Below are 17,433 nucleotides of genomic sequence, written 5' to 3'. Positions count from 1 at the left end.
GATGTGGCTTTTTGATGCAATGACCATGGCAAAATGACTGGGCTGAGCTCTATCCATTATCAGGGAAAGGCAGAAGAGGAAGGAGCATTTAAGCCTTTTTCTTTTAAAATTAGCTACTGGTCTGTGCTCTTCAGATGCAAGAAGTTTAAGCCAGCCTCTGCAACTTGCTTAGGTCTCATGCTATTTGAGGTATTGGTGCTAAGAGAGAAAACTACATGATTGAGCAGAACTAGTCAGACACTCTGATCACACCTTAAAAACGGGAGCTATTTGCCTCTGGCTTTCCCAGACAAGCTCATTCCTTGTAGATGATGGCAGCGAAGCAGCAGCAAGAACTTCAAAAAGGCTAGTGGAATTGATGAGGACAATCACCTCATATCACCTAAGGCATGGCTGGGAACCAGACAAATAATATTGAGCCTGACTATTAGACAATTTGGAATAGTCAAAGGAAAGCCCTGAAGCATGGAGATCTGGCTGAGCTGTTGGTCCCTGGAGGGACAGATAACACTGTAGGAAGGGAGACAGCAGTTCCTGTTGCAAATTATATGCCAAATCTTATTTTCCCCTAAAGGTAAATAGTCTAATACATGCAATAAAATGTGCCTGTGGACCAGAGTACTATGAAAAGTTACCTTTCCTACACTGTGCATTTAGATTACATTTGGTATATTTTGTCCAGTTCAGAGGAAAAAGAATATAGGGCCATGACTTCTCAGAAAAACTGGAAGAAAGGCAACAAGTCCATGAGTTGCACAGAACACAAATCGGTGTATACAGCGAAGAACATGACCTTCTTATCAGACACATTCTTAACCAGAACATTCAGACCACTCGCACTTACTGTTGGGCACGGTTCACAGCTTAATTTTGTACATGTCAGAGTGTATCTCCGAGAAGATGTTGACTGGAGGGAGCAGACACATGTTGTGCATTGATCCACCATCAGGCGTCTCCATGGCTGAAACATTAGAACCAGTTTATAAGTCAGAGACAGTCTCTTCAACAAAACTCAACTAAATGAAAACTTTTAACTAGATGAAATCTCCTCAATTAAATCTCGCATGGCAAGAGAATACAGAAAACCAGTGTCCCCACTTTTCAGAGACCCAAATTTTTGCAACTGTAATTCCACAACAAGCAGCATAGCATGAGGCTATTTTTTTCAAGTAAACCCTTTAGAATTCCTTAATCTGTGAAATGGCATTGGCATTTCTTACTTAGCTGCTTACAAAGCTAGCACATAAGAAAAGAATCCTTGAACACAATGAGGAAGATGTCATCAGCTATTCTGACTATGCATTAATTTTTCCTCCAAGTATGGTGAACTGGTTTGCCAATAAGTTTTTGTTCTTGAATCATTATGACCCGCAAATCATGGGCAGAAATTACTTAGTTTTGTTCTTGTAGTAATACTGCTTAGAATCTCTAGGGCCCTAAAAGCTTAAAACTGAGAAAGAAGAAACAGAAACAGAATTACTGATTGAAGAACTGTGCTTGTCTATAGTTTCAAACAAATCAGTGGCTGAGCTGGGACACACTTCAGATTCCCTGAGCTCTTCCCCAGGACCTTGCTTGTATGTTCCCATCACCTTTCCAAAGCAAGCAAAACTGACATTTAAAATGTAGAGCAAAGATGCCAAACTATTAAATGGGAAACAAAAGGATGTGGAGTTAGCATTTGAATTCTTACCATTGAAAGGAATTCTAAACAGAAAGTCTTTCTGCCTGCCAAGAGCACAGCCTTTCATTTCAACCCCAAAATAACAAATGACTATGGTTAAATGAACAAAATGGGAGGAGTCTATTCAATATTTTCACAAAGAACTTCTAAAACCTAATAAATAAGGTAAACAGACACTGCATATTTCTAGACTATAAAAGCTTTGACTTGTACTCCAAAAGTTACTGGAATGTCACTGGTGACTTCATTTGAAACAGGAATTTCTCAAACATACTATGCATATCCTAAAATTCCCTTTTTTCTTGTTCCACACTAGTAAGCGCTCATGGAACAAATGGAGTAAACCCAAGAAGCTGGCTGGAGTAATACTCTAAAAGTAATGTGTTTATGGGAAGTTAAGAGCCAATACTCCAACATACACACTGCAGGACAAATGTTCTAATTAAAGAATTTTAATTATATCATTACTTTGCACCCCAGCACAACAGAGGTCTTTAGGCCTCAGTGGTTTTCTGTAAAGCACCAGCAATAGCATTGACTTCTTTCTTGTTTTCCTGGGGTCTAGAAAAAAAGATCCTCCACATAGAACATGATGAAGTTGGTAATACCATTGGGGAGATCCCTGTCTTCCAACAACTCAGCTTGAGACCTCGACATGGGACTCTTCAGCTTTCTTGGTTTAACCCTTTATAGTGAACATCATGTCATTAATCTGGAGGGTTAAAAGACCTCAACAAGATGCAGGCATGAGAACACACTCATAACATTTTCCTATGGGAGAGAGATAGCTAGCAACTGTCACACCACAGTGACAGTGATGGTTCTAGTACAGACTACATGGCCTCACAAGGGCATTCAATCCACTGACACAAGTACTGCTCTGCTGGTTAGTAGCTTCACATACGCATGTGCATGTACACACAGAAGCCTTGCAAATCTGGGAGATGTCCTCATCATGTTAACTTATTTCAAAATATGTTTGAGTTTGTTATGTTTACTCTCATAAACGTATTTAATGCGGGCCCTCTAGAAGTAAGTGCTCATCACAGAATGTCTCAGTATCTCTAGGCTTTCATATCATGAAGAAAGGGTCTATAAAGACACAATTGATATTACAATTGATATCCCCATTGGATCTTCTAATAGTTCCAATGTTCCAATGAAACACAAAAAAGATAGATAAAGTTGATTTTATATTAAAATCACTGTTACGGGCAGGAACATAGGACTTACTAGAGACATGTTGAAACAAAATCCTCACACACAAATGCCTTGAACTTTTGGGGGTCAAGTCTTACCTTGATCTAAAGTTTGCATCACACCTTAGTTCTTTGATATTTATTTAATGTATTTAGGGATCAGCATGCAAATAGCTTCCTGTGAACAAACATAGCTTGGCATGACAGAACTGAATGAAACAATGGATTGATACGTCATTTTCCCTTTATGTAATACACCTATCATGTTTTCTTGGCTAACTTAGAATGAAATGTCAACATCTGCTAACCCAGTCGGTGCAACCAAAATAACCTGCACAAAGCCCAAATCTACTCAGATCTCCTTCAAAAATGCCACTCAGTAAAAGCCTGGGAAAACAGATGAGTGTTATAGATAATCCTTATGGTAAATACAGCCACCTGCTTGGAAGTCTGCAGTTAAAGCCCACAGCATTATTAAGAACAGCAGAGTGAATGCAATACACCAAATCACTGGAATATAATACTGGTAACTAGATACAAGACAAAAATGTAAAGGGATTAAGGACACAGTCAGTTAACAGAACTGTAGTAAAAGACTCAAAACTTGGAACTGTTCAGTGAATGAGTTAATGGAGCAAAGTTTTCCCTTGATATAAAGTGAAACTTGAAACCTATTCTTAAAGGACCCAGAATAAAGGTTTTGAAATCCAGGAAGTATAAACTTCCGTTGTCACCACATCTTCTTTCCCAACCAGAACTCTGGAACAGTCATTGAAGTAGAGAACACTGTAAGACAAAGCTGCAGTAATGCCAGTTGCTCAAAATCTTTCAGATATATAGTTAATTAGCTTACAATAAGTAAATAAATCAACCTAGTTTAATTGAAAATTTCATTAATTTAACATAAATTCTTAGAAATTTTTTTTTTTTCAAAATGGCTACTTTGTTTAGAAATCTTCCAAGATTATATCTCAACTCAAATTTCACGTTCTCCATCCTTAGAAAATATTTTGGTAACTGCATTGTTGAATGCTAACTTCAGTAATGCTTGACATTTGCAACAGCAAGAGCACAGAAGTAATGTAACAGCTGGGGCCTACCTACACCCTCAAAATCTTGCACAGGCAGTGTTTGATAAAATGACCAACCGTTAAGATGAACAATAACACATTTTAAAAGCTGTATTAAAAGAAAAAAAAAAGAAAAATTTTTTAAAGACAGCTTTTATATATAGCTAGACAACAGATGAGTAAAAAATGTAGTTTTGTGTCAGCTGAGACACACTATGATTTCATTCCAAATTTTATTTAGATTTTTTTTTCAATATTCTGGAATCTGAATTTTTTTTAAAGTCTTTAGAATACAGATCTTTCTCATCTTGCCTTCAACATGACATTTTGTTTCAACCTTTACTTATGATTCATTTTAAAGTATTTTAAAATACTTTAAAGCACTTGAAAATAGAGCAAAGACTTTACGTGACAAATCAGGTAAAAATTTTGTTGGAAGAAAAAAAATAGTTTTTCATGAAAGAATAGCATGCTACTGGAAAGACACCTTCTTTTTGCAACAGAGAATGTATATATACATATATACGCATATCCTATATAACAGAAGGTGGCAGGAGTTAGCAATTACTATACTGCATGACTTTCTCTACAAGTATGATCTTGATAACATGCCATAACTAGTTTTGACAGCATACTACAGAGGAAACAAATAGAGGAATCAAAGAGAAAGCAGATTATTGCAGATTTTACCACTTTAAAGCCCTTCTCCCAATGTTCTAACAAGAAAGGAAAAGTTATTCCTTGGATTTAATTCTACAAGGAAGTAATCCCCAAACAAAATGATGGATGCATTATGACAGGGCTTTACCTCTAACAAACTATTTAACTTATGCCTATCAACTATGAAAAAAGTCAGAACTAGAAGAAATAGATGGAGAAAGGTTCCCTCTGCCAAACCTCAAAAGTCCAATGAGACTTGGGTAAACTTACCTTTTAAATAAATGAAAAAGAAGGACATACATGGTCAATGCAGGAATACGTAGGTTAAAAGTTAGGTTAAATTACTAAAAAGGACCTATTTCCCTGGGGGATGATGAGAATATTTAGAGCTCTTTGACACCAGAGGTGCTGCCAAAATATGGATTTGTGAAAACAATGGACAATTGACAGAGCTCTCCAAAGACAAATTCGGCATAAATGAGATCAGATGCTTAACTCCCATCATTCCCACTGTCATGAGCTGGGTTGAACATGTCTTAATCTATCTATTAAACATGCAGTCAAGAAAAAATTTCCTCCGAGGACATGTCAGCAGGGATCTTGTAAGGGGACAGAGGTCAAACAGTGAGGAAGCTCAGCCTTCCTGTTCCTTCTAATGGCCAGGGAGGGATACTCCTCCTTCCACACAGGTGGAGCACGAGTCTCCATCCTTTTTTTAATCTGCCTTATCCTCTAGGTAGAATAGGGGAAGTTTTTGCTTCCCTGAAGTGGGCAAGGATAATTTTTGAGATTATCCCTCACAGATAGTTTCCTGTGTGTTTGGTAGCCTGCAAGCCATTACAAAACACAGATTACCTCCGTTTCTAAGCACTTTTCTCAAGCATCCCTTCAAGATAAAGAAACATTAATGTCCCCATTTTGCAGAGATACTCATTGTCATATAGGAAGAGTGTGGCAGGGTCATGAACTAGACAGACATGCTGAGCACCTTGCTCCTGCTTTTACCCCAAGATCTCATTTGCAGAGATTCCACCTGAACAAAGCTACCCTGTATGCATATGCATATGCTGGCAAGTTCATGTTCTTCAAAAGGTCATTCATATATCTAAATGTCTTACCATCACAGCAAATAAAAGGAACCATGTCTTACCCCAATAACAGTGCCATTCAAAGGACAACCATTCAGGGGTACTGAAAAAGAAGATAATATTCCGTTTAGCATTACCATCATCATGAGATTCCCAAAATTTAATTATCCACAGGTATGCTTTTCTGACTTATTAGAGTTTCAACTGAGGACATTTAGATCCAGTTGCACTGTAAAGACTTATATTTGAGCCCTCTTACATTATACCTTAAAAGGTAGTTTTTTGTCAAGTTATCCTGAATTCCGCCTCCAAATATCTCCTGCTGAGCCAGTTTTTAACAAATACCAGGCGCAATATAAATTTTTCCTTCCAGTTCAAGCCTCACACTCTCAGAAGATGCACTCAGGTTTTCTGCAAGTTACAGTGCAGATTTCCCCTCCTCCTCCCACTGCTAGCTCCTCACCCTGTGGCTACATGTATACTTTGTCAAACATGACTGTGAGTCTTCCCAGATTGAGGCCAATTAGCCAAATCTGATTTGGACTTTGGACCCAAGTCTATGCCAGGAAATGACTACAGCCACAACACAGAGACAAGCAGAAGACAGCATGGTTGGATGAAAACTCCCTGTTCATAGCAGGCACTGGGGAGTGCGTTGACCCTTCCTAGGCCAAATGCATCTCAAGACCTCTTTTAAATGCTTAACAATGCAGGCTAGAGTTGTAAAAACATAGCCTGGTATGTCTCTGAAGCAATGCACAATAATTTCAACAGTCAGTAGTTCAAGAGCAGACAGTGAATATCAGTTGGAAAGAGAAAGTAATAGCAACAGATGCTATTGTACTCAACATCTAAATTCTACAGGAGAGCTTCAAAGTAGTACTATACTTGCATAACATGCACTTTTGAAATTGCTGTTGAGAAACAGGAGATCAACAGATGAGATGATTCATTCTCTAGTGATTCCATTTGTCATAAACAAAACCTTACCACATTTGCAGGAAGGACAACAGTCTATTATTTGGTCACAATGTAGTTCAGTTCCCTCTGGACAGTCAGGCACATCCATTTGAGAGCAAGAGAGATTCTTCTGCTGCACAAAAACCTCATTGTTCACCCGGACACACTCATTAATAATGCAATGGTTGAAGGGAGATCGCCACTCTGTGCCAACCTGATGGTAAATTGTAAAAGAATCAAATATAGGCAGCAGTATTTGTGCCACTGGATAGAGGGAAGACCACCACAGCCAACATGTTGGTTTGCAAAAAGCACATTTGCTGTGTCCAGAACAGTCTGTCACTCAACAGTTCTCTGCAAATCCTTACTGTGACAACCAGCTTATAGAACAGCCTGCTGCTTAGTTCATAGAGTATAGGAGTTACAGAAGTGTCCTTAAGTTGAAAAATGGAGGGGTAGGTGAAAAAACATGTGAAGAAGAAAAAGCACTCTTAACTAGATTTAAATCTACATTTGTTACCCAGTAGCTGGGTAATCGCATTGTAGCCAAGCTGGCTCTCTTCCTGCTGGAATCTGCTGCAAATCAGCTCTACTAAGCCCAAAGTAGGCTTTGGCAATAGGGTCTAGACCTAAAAATACATGAGAACATAGAAGAGACTGGGTCCTGTCGGCAGTCCTGGAGTTTATAATCACCCATAAGTCAGACAAGGTGGGAACTTCAAGTGCTATTATGGGAAGAGACATCACCACAGACCAGAAAGAAAATGCTGTCACAGTTCAAGGCTGGGAGGAGCTGATCATTGCTTTGAAACTGTGTGCCTCCACTCTTTCAATGGGCTTGAAGAACAGTGAAAGTGAAAATCAGATCTCAAACTCCAGGAAATTCAAAAACCTTTGCTCAGAAAGTTAGGGAATACTTTTCTCTTGTGTGTTAAATACTTAGTTCTTTGTTAATGACAGAAGAATTTAAGGAGGACACAGCAAGAAAGAAACAGCAGAGTATAAGGATCTATTAGTCCATTAGGACAACAGAAATCAGTTAGACACAGAGAGACATTAAAAGAGACATTCTGAAGGCTTGTTCTATGAAGTAGAGAAGACTATTGATCCACATTAAGAAATGCCCTTGGTAAAATCAGGGAAGAGGCAGGCTGCAAAATGATACATAAACATTTTTTTAAAGACAGCAGCAGACTGCTTGTGTGCAAGAAGCAATTAAAAAGTTATTATGAAATATTTGAAATTGAGATGTAGATGAAAATGTGAATATATTACAAAGAAAAAAACTTAGGGAAGAAAAGATGTGTAGAAGGTATATTATTTTAAATGTATTTAAGTTACTGTTCCCTGCTTTGTTGAAAGCTCTGCATAGGATTAAGCATTTTAATGCTATCTGGGCAGGCAAAGGTTTGCCAAGGGTGACTGGGTTAGGGACAGAACAAACAGAACACCCTGAAAGAATTATAAAGGTAAGCAAGAAAAGAAACATCCACGTAGCTTTCCAGAGTGGTATGGTATGTGCAGCGCATTTTAAATGGTTGTTGCATGCATTCCCTTCCCATTGGTCTTTCTGAATCTTAGTAGGGGCACGCTGTTGAAAATAAACTCTTATATTAAGCAGAAAGCAAGTGTGACCTGGACCACTGCGGTCTGATCTGACATGCAACAATCCTCTTTATCAACCAGACTATAATTCACATTTCTATCCTCATTTACTTCCTGATATGTCAGTGTGTACCAAAGAGGACTGTGAAATTCAAGTAACCCACTACCCTATCTGCCTGCTGTCCATAGAGTAATACAAATTAATTGGGATAATTTAAACAAATAGCCTACAGCCAGAGAAGCATCCTGTCCCATTAAAATTCTTCTGAGCTACTGCTTGTGAAATGATTAATTTTACACAAAAATATTGCTTCCTTAGAGCCCAAAAAGGGTGGGGAGGGTTTGCGTGTTAGAACCAAGTAAGTAAATCAGACGCTCAAAACCCACTGTTTTTCAGCACTGCTTGCTGTATAGAAGGAATATCTCATATCTTCTTCATCTCCTTTCGTGGAAAACAAAGAAATTCCAGGGTGCTTCTGCTAGAAGAGGAAGTGTCCATGCCACCACCACCTCACCTCGTGCAAACGAGAGTCTGCATCACCCCGAGACCAGAATAGCTGCTCCTCACAGGCAGTCTTCTGGCATCTCCCACAACACTCCCCTTCTTGAACGATATACTTGTAACCCTGTGGGAAAACAGAACAGAACTGACTGATGCAAGAATGGAAGACAAATGAGAAGATTAATCCTAAAAGAAAACATTGGGATAAATTCTTAATGTTACGAACTTTTTATGACGAGTTTGAAAATAAAACTGTAAGGCCAAACACTGCTATTACGAAACAAACAAATGTTCCACCCAGCTCAGCATTCTGTTAAATATTAACATTATCTGTCAGGAAAAAAATAAAATAAAATGCATACAACATTAGGACTAGAAACTCTGGTCTCATTAGTTCCTGCTTAATATATATTTTGAAGACATCCAATTCATCTGCATTGATAGCAGTCATTTGCAAATGTTGATTTATTTTATACAAGCAATTTATTTTATGCATTAGCAAATTGTAAAGAGCAAGTCTTTCCAATAATACGACTCTACAGAGAAGTGTAAATGGAAAAAGAAGTAAGCCAAATTCTAAGGATGACTGTCACAATTGCCATGAGATTTGATAGAAAACTATATGCAAAAGTTAAGAATCCAGTTAAAAAAAATATCACTGCAATAAATAACCTTTGTTTTCACCCACAACTCATATAATTTTTTTTATTTGGTACTTCAAAAATCCTTTTCTTTATATATATAAAATAGTATTATGCAAAAGAAAATTAAAGATAAAAATTGTTCTAGTAGTATTTCAGATGTTAATCAGCACTCATAATTTCCCTTCCCATCCCTGAGACTTCAAAGTTAGGATCCAGTCTGAGCACATTCAGACACCCGACTGCCCTGTGCTGAAGCAGAGGGAAGAGGTTTGTCACACATGTAGTCCAAGGATCAGTTTTGACTGATTATTTCATCTTTTCACCTCCTGAAGCAACTAGCCAAATATTCAAACATTGGAGTATATAAGTGAAAGCAAAAAATTATTCTAATTAAAAATTATATATTCTATATTTAATAGCTACAGAGTCTCCAAAGAGCAAAACATAACACTGATTTCAATACAGAGTTGAAGGGAAGATGTTCGTTCTGTCAAAGAAAATATTGTTTGTGTGAAAAATGCCAACAAAAATAAGCGTAGGTTTTTTTGGTCAACCCCTTTGAACTGAAATTGCTCAAGTATTCCCAAATGCTTCCTCCCTTCCTGAACTGTCCTTGATTTGCTATATGAAGCACATCAATAAACCTTAATAATCAGCAGACTTTCACATGGAAGTATATTTTTTATAATTCATACAATGTAATACCAGAAATAGCTTTGTGGGGAAAGTCGTACTGTTGAACATTTTGTTTCATATGACTTCTATCTGCTAAATATGTGTCCGAAGTATGGGATGCAACTTCTTATTTTAGTGGAAAAATCAGAGAAATAAAAATCGATGAGCAGTTTGTGCCCAGAATAAACTCAGCATCTTGACTAATTAAAATCCAGCCTGAGGACCCAAATTTCACTAAGTTTGTTTGATGAGAGCCCTCTGAAGCTCAAATAAAAAGGTGCTACTCAGCAGACTCCAGGTATGATATGTGCTTCTAAGGCACTGACAAAGATGTTGGTTTTGAATGGGTCAACCTGCCTGAGCGGCCTTTTTGGTGCTCAGTGTGTTCAAAATCTTGGGGCTGACTCCTTAGGTGAAGAAATAAGGGAGATCACAGGTCCTGACCTCAGCTTCTACTGAGTTTCTCCTAATACAGCCCCTGAACCACTGCACTGTACAAACCTGTCTCAGAAGACAAACGTGCAAACTACAGCAGTCCATGATCTCCTTAAAGAACAGACAAAGGAAATAGTAATTCCCCATTGTCACAGATCCTCCGTAGCTTGAGAAATATTTCACCACCAGAAAACTCCACATTTTGTACACACACCACAGATATTTGGGGCCACAGGAATAAAACAAGCTTTATTTCATACTTAATTCTAAACTTGGTAGTGTTTCAGGTTACATCTAAGAAAAGGAAAAGTTATTGTGCATTTTGATGTGGGTTTTTTTTTTCTTTTTCTTTTTCAGTTAGATGACCAATGTACAAATAGTGTATGCCAGGATCATTCCTGAGCTGCACCATCAATGAATACGAACATCTGATGGGTAGCAGATACCATGCTGATGAAGATTATATTAGATCAAGTAGTAAGTATCCATCTATCCCTTCATTATCTTTCATTTTTCTACCATATAGATGCTGTGGAGATACCAGTGTTTGCTGCAGTTTGGTCAAGGATCCACTTATCGCTCTTTAGGCAATATTCTGCTCATCTCCTGCTTTTTCTGGAATGAATGTGCTGTTTTACTCCTCTGCTGTATCCTGCCTTTTATTTTTTCCTTTTCTTTTTTTTTTCTTTTTAAACACAAAATTCAAACTCCAAATGGGTAATTAAAACTCAGAAGAAGCCCTTCATAAGTGTCTAACCATCTGTAATACTGGGGCAAATCATGGTCTGCAGGACTAAAAAATCCCTGTGCTCTGGGACGTAAGAGGTAAGGCAGCACAAGAAACCCCTTGCATTTGAACAGGTGCATGTGGCTGACTTGGGAGTGATAATCAGCAGCTGTGATGGAGAACACGACAAGTGCTCAGTTATGTCACCAGATCAGACTGATTCATCAAACACAAATACAGAGATAAAGCTGATCTCCCAAGCAGAGAGTGAAAGCATAAGAATTAAGACATTCTACATGGGAGGTATATTTTGCCCATTTTTGAACCAGGGCTTAGCTTGTGACAAACAAAGGAGGAACGCAGATCAATTCTGTAGCGTTCAGAGAATGCACATTTTGGTTTCATCACCTAATCAAAGTTACCAGAGGGATTTGCGCTGGCTATGGCTTGGCATATTTGTGCACTCCCGTTTCATTCTACTAGTGGCTCAGGATACATAGTTTGTCTTTTCACAGGTCAAGGTTTTGGCCAGAAAACTCTGTCAGCTGCCTTTTGGTCAACAGAGCAGAAAAGAAAGAACAGCGATGATTCCTCAATGTAGTATTTTTTAAGAAATGTCCCGTATTTGTTTTTTACATATTGATATGATAGTACCTAGACAGGGTTGGAGGAAAAAAAGATAATTAAAATGGCAACAGTAGACTGAGAAAAACCCAGTAGGATGGATATAAATAAACTCAAAATGCTGTAAGCAAAACTTTCAGTGGTGATGAATCAGCACAATTCTAGAGATTCCCTGGAACTATGCTTATTTACCCCAGGTTAGGACTTAGTTCTCTATTTGCAAGTCTCTAGAACATTAAGGTATCATTTCCTAATTATGCTTTTAAAAGCAAGCAGGATGTTTGAAATTAACTCCCATCAAGACTTTCACAGTTTTTAACTGGGATCCTGCACATCTAATATTCATACAGCAGTCTTCCTTTACCTTTAATTTCTTTGACCTGCTTAATATACACTATTAAGCCATTTACTACTATGCTTTACATGCTACCTCAAACGAAAATATTCATTTGAAATACTGGAGATTAAAGCCATAGATTTTGTAGTCACCATCTATTACAACCATCATTCACTATGCCTTTGCAAGTATGGTGCAAATGTTCTTTATTTTAATTAAATGTAGTCATCAAGAGGCTTGAAAAATCTAACCTAATTAATTTACACACACTTAGCCAAATGGCTTTGTCTTAAACACTTATTCCAGAGAATTATGCTTGACTCTTCTCACAATCATCTAATACTTTAAATTATTCAACACTCTAAACCACACTCTTTTATATCACTTACAAAGTGCCTAACTCCAAGAACATTGACAGGAATCAGGCAAAGCAAGTGCTCCCTTCACATTAGTGTACTGGTGATTTTAAGGTGTTTTGAAAGCTGTTATACATTTTATCACCATGATTCTCTGAAGGGATATAGTCTGCTGTACTCTTAAAGAAATTACTACTGCAGAAGCTCCAGGAGGGTAGGAAAATACAGATAACACTCCTCCTTGTGGCACATGCGATAATTACAGCAATTACCTGCTTGCTTTCTCAAAACTTTGGTAAGAGAGAGAGAAAATGAGGGGACTACGACCTATAATGAAGCAAATCCACATCTATTATGCAAGTAAGAAGGCTGCATTTGCTCTTAACCTCTCAGAGAACTGTGGAATTTCTTCATTTACACTCTTTTCATAGCGTTTCTTTACATTCTAAAACAACAGATATGATTTGAGTTTGATTTTGTCATGCTCAGAAGAACAGTAGCACCGCTCATTCTTCAGGGTGAAGGAGCTAGTACATCCATTACATTTTTTCTCTTTTTGTGTAGCTAGATAAAAAACTAAGCTGTTTTCACAGAAGTCAGATGACACAGACAACAGTGACACACTGCACGACTTTAAGACCTGGCAATGGAATTAATAACCATGAGCAGCAGAGAGTTTGAACATCATCTTAGTAATGATCCATTATTAAAGTATGTATTTAATGGCAATACAACTTTCAAGGCCATCTGATCTGAACTGAAAAATAAGCTTTAAGCCATTTCAAACTGAATTACAGAACTTCTGTGGTCCTTGATATGCATATCCACTAAATCAGGAATAAGCAAATTAAAAAAGAAAATCTGAGCTGTTTAGGTTCTCCAACAGCTACAGTTTTGGTTGTACAACTTTGATAACTGTTAAAGGAGCAAAAGAAATGCCAGATACCCAAAAAGAACTGGCATAGTTTCCCCCAAGGCTTTTTGTTTGTTTTAAAAAAGTTTTTGACACTGCAGTGCTTAAGGCTGAAATGTCAAGAAAGTAGCTCTGCATTAAAGATACTTTATTAGAAAAGCAGATTATTTATTAAATTATGGCTATGAGCCAAAACACAACCAGATACTTTAGATCTAATATTTCATAATAATTGCCATACTAGAAACAAGCCTCTTCTACAAATGGAAATCAAAGGGCTTCTCTTGCAAAGCTGAAAGCTCTCACATCTACCCTCATGTTTTTCACTGCATTGGGCATCCTCAATGTTTCTTACCAAACTCTACACGTGCAGAAAGAACAATAGTTTGGTTTGTTGTTGGAATTTTTTAATGGATTGGTTTTTCCTCTGGTCCTAGGGAATTATGCAGCGTTCAAGACACAGCAAAGGAAAACATTCAAAAAAGTTTACATTTTGTTAACAGCTTCTCAAATGCACATACATGCCTGCTGTCCAGCCTTGTTCTGATACAGCTACTGTAAGTTAAATGATATTGAAATACAGTAGTACTAAGGCATTTGAAATTCTCTGAAAATGAAGGCATAATTTGCTTAATAGATTTCAAAAAAGTTAATTGCTTTTCAGATATTGGTCTGCTTGACTGAAACATTCATAGTCAAATTTCCATTCGTGATTAACTGTTTTAAAATAGTGTAAATTCAAATAAGAATTTAAACCAACTCAGCCAATGCAAGGTTTCCACAACAACATTAACTCAGCCATGAGGTGCTGCACACGCTCTATACCCATGATCAGTCTTTGAATCCCAGGCACATTATTAATGATGTCTTTCCAAAAGCAGAAATAGTACCTCTAACTGTGTACCTCTGCTGCACATGCAGTGTTTTCTAATCACAGAATCATTAAGGTTGGAAGAGACCTCTAAGATTATGGAGTCCAATCATCTAACAAAGAGCTTTCTTCTAAATGTAACTGAACAAAAACAAGGAGGACCAAGAGAGATCATGCGTTGATTTTTCTTAGCCTCTATTCTAAATGCAACTGCATAAATAGGCCTCATTCAAAAAAAACCAAACAAACAAAAAAAAAACAACCAAACCAAACCAAAACAAAACCAAAAAAATTGGCAGCCTTCTTAAAACCAGTTAAAACGTTTAGGAAAAACAGTGGGAAATATGCTGCAAAGGGTTGGAGACTTGGCAAAGGAGGCGAATGTGCATGACCTATTTTTTGGAGATTCACTGTATTTCCCGCAAGAAGAGAAAAACCTCCTGGAGAAGAACAAAGCAAGAGAATCTTGCCTCACATGCAGCACTAGAAAACCCAGAATATCATAGTAGCATTCCAGTCAGCACAGTGAATCAAACACAGAAGTAGTACCTGTCCCTCTTAAATAAAGGGCTTGCAGTCACTGCTGCAGTATGCCCTCCCTTGCATTTCACACTGACAAATTGTAGCTGGTCACCTGTAACACCACCAAATCTGTAATGAGTCACAGGCCAACATGCAGACCTTTATCAGTTACTGGACCACTGAAAGCACTGATGTTACATATTTTGAAACACTTGCTGCTTGGTCAACTGTTTGAATTTTGCATGGTCTAATGCAATATATAGCCTAATATAAACATGTAAAAAGCAACTCAGAGACCTGAATAGCATTAACTAACTCATCTTTGCTTCTGCACTGAGAAAAAAAGACAAAAACAAACAAACAAAACCCCAAAACACAAAACAAACAAACAAAACCCTCAACACACAAAACAAACAAAAACCTAAAAAAAACCAAAATTAAATTCTTCTGGCCTTCACTTCGTGGTTCAGGGAAGAACAAACCCATGAGGAAAACCCTGGGACAGCAAAGGACAAGCAGAGAATATTCTGGATCCCAGACAGGCACATCTAGTTGATCCAGATGGACCCCACACAGCCTACTGAACTCACAGATTGTGAACACACCAGACCATGGACAAAAGAGGAGTGACTTCAAGTGAGATGTGCCTTTTTGCTGAATGGAATTGGCTAATACCATCAAGGACAAACTCAGTTAATCCATGTATATATGGAAGGCTTTACAAAGAGGCAAAATGTATTTGTGGTAGCCTCTGTTGTCTGCAGCACAACTGTGGCCACACGGCAGTTGGTAAGGGGAGTTTGTTAGCACTTGGCTGGCCTGGGCAACCTCTTCTGCCATTTGCTTTTTCTGCAGACATAAGCTGTGTATTTCAACTGTCCTCTCAGACTGACCCATCCATGCTAACCTCATGAAGAAAGAACATGGGAGTGCTCAGGGATTATGGGTACAAGGTGCTAGATACCAGAGCAAAATGTAACTCTACAGCATCACATTCAATTATACAATGAGTTTTCAGTTCTTTATTTTCCACATTATGCTAAGGTGATGAATGTTAGGGATGTAAATTGGGTAGTTTAAAGGAAGTACAGAAACCGTTTTGAACTTTTATTTGCACAAATCATGTTATGGTCAAAATCTTCTAATCTATGACACTGGCAAGTGCTGCTGACTTTTAACCAATTTCTTTGACCCTTCTAGAACTCTTCTACCATCTTTCTGTAGCAAGTATCTGTCTCCTTGTGCTTGACTAATTATGTCAATATAACAAAGGAGCTCGTACTTCCTTTGTGGGCTTCCAAAAGTAGACCACATAATTTTACAGCACGTAGCAGATGTCTGAGCATAATAAAGGCCACAGCATGTGGTGTTATTACTGCTATAATGGGCAGAGCTGAGCAATAGACAGGTCTAAAATGTTCTCTTCAGAAAGTGAACTTCAGTTAGAACAGTCATTTGAAATTGAACTTCAGACATCATAAGTACTTATTGTGCAAGTGATGTAAACTATAGATATTTCAGGATGCAATTCTCCTTTTACTGAAATATAAAATAAACTTGTCACTGATTTCCTTAGCAGCAGGATATGACCCTAAAACAATAACCGTAAAATAAAGTCAGTAATGCTTAGGCCTTCTTAGACTCTGTTCCCAAGATAACTCGTTGCTACAACATTTATTTTCTATTTTTCTCTGGTTTTGCTAAACATGCAGGTTTAAAAGTAATCATTTCAGATCCCCATCAGGGTTCTGCTGGCTAATGCACTGGTTTAAATGTTACTCACCCGAGAGCAGAATGTGTTACATGCTTTGTCGTGACACTCCATCATCTGAAGTCCTGTAACATCATCCCTCATACTAGTGCAAGAGCATTCCCTGCAACCATCTTCCCAGGTTGTCCCAACAGGATAGACAATGTTGTTGTGCACACACACCTATTGAATGCAACAATTAATACATGAAAGAGCACACTGTTGCTGCAAGGGCACACTACAGGTTCCAAAAGGATGCTTTTTAATATGTGAAATCTACTATAGATTTTATGGAATATTTTGAAGCGAGTAGAAATGCTACAGGTCTTAAAATTGTAGACACTCTGTTGAAGAAAGGAAAATAAGTGCAACAAAAGATGTTACTTTAAAAATAAACTGGAGAACTTTATCTGCAGTCAGTGGAATTTCCCTGTGTCCGACTCAGTTTCCCTGAAAGCATAATGTGACCCAATATTTAGAGATAATAAACAGTGAGTCCTGTAGAAGGAGTCGTGCATGCAAACCTTCTTCCAACTAAATCAGCTGATCTGAAAAGATCCTGCTTTGAACTACAAGCATTCATCCTCCTGTATCCTTAGGCTATCACAGCTAGGAAAAAAGTAGTGCATCTCTTATATTGCACTTGCTATTAGCAAATTTTACAGCACGTTATTAAAGAGATTAACATAATTTATTTTTATAGTTATAGCAAGTAAGTCACAGAGACATAAAATGGCTTATGCAGGGTCATGAACTACTTAGCAACAGAAAATAAAGGCTAGATCTCTTGAGCTGCAAAATAGTGTAACCC

The 17,433-nt window shown here is 37.8% G+C and overlaps 1 protein-coding gene across 1 annotated transcript; it reads right to left on the bottom strand.

Moving 5' to 3' along the window:
• Positions 1 to 844: 844 nt before the first annotated feature.
• LOC104541666 (von Willebrand factor-like) lies at positions 845 to 16,830 on the bottom strand (the record flags this gene model as incomplete). The annotated part of the gene is made up of 5 exons (XM_010185780.1): positions 16,656 to 16,830; positions 8,782 to 8,892; positions 6,692 to 6,875; positions 5,764 to 5,804; positions 845 to 961 (listed from the first exon to the last, which is right to left on the bottom strand). Coding segments are annotated over exons 1-5 (525 nt in total), but the record flags the coding sequence as incomplete, so codon positions are not given.
• Positions 16,831 to 17,433: the final 603 nt, after the last annotated feature.

The sequence above is a fragment of the Mesitornis unicolor genome, unplaced genomic scaffold (genome assembly GCF_000695765.1).
Source record: "Mesitornis unicolor isolate BGI_N332 unplaced genomic scaffold, ASM69576v1 Scaffold54825, whole genome shotgun sequence".
In the NCBI taxonomy this organism is placed as follows: domain Eukaryota; kingdom Metazoa; phylum Chordata; class Aves; order Mesitornithiformes; family Mesitornithidae; genus Mesitornis; species Mesitornis unicolor.
This window is presented reverse-complemented; position numbering and strand designations above follow the sequence as displayed.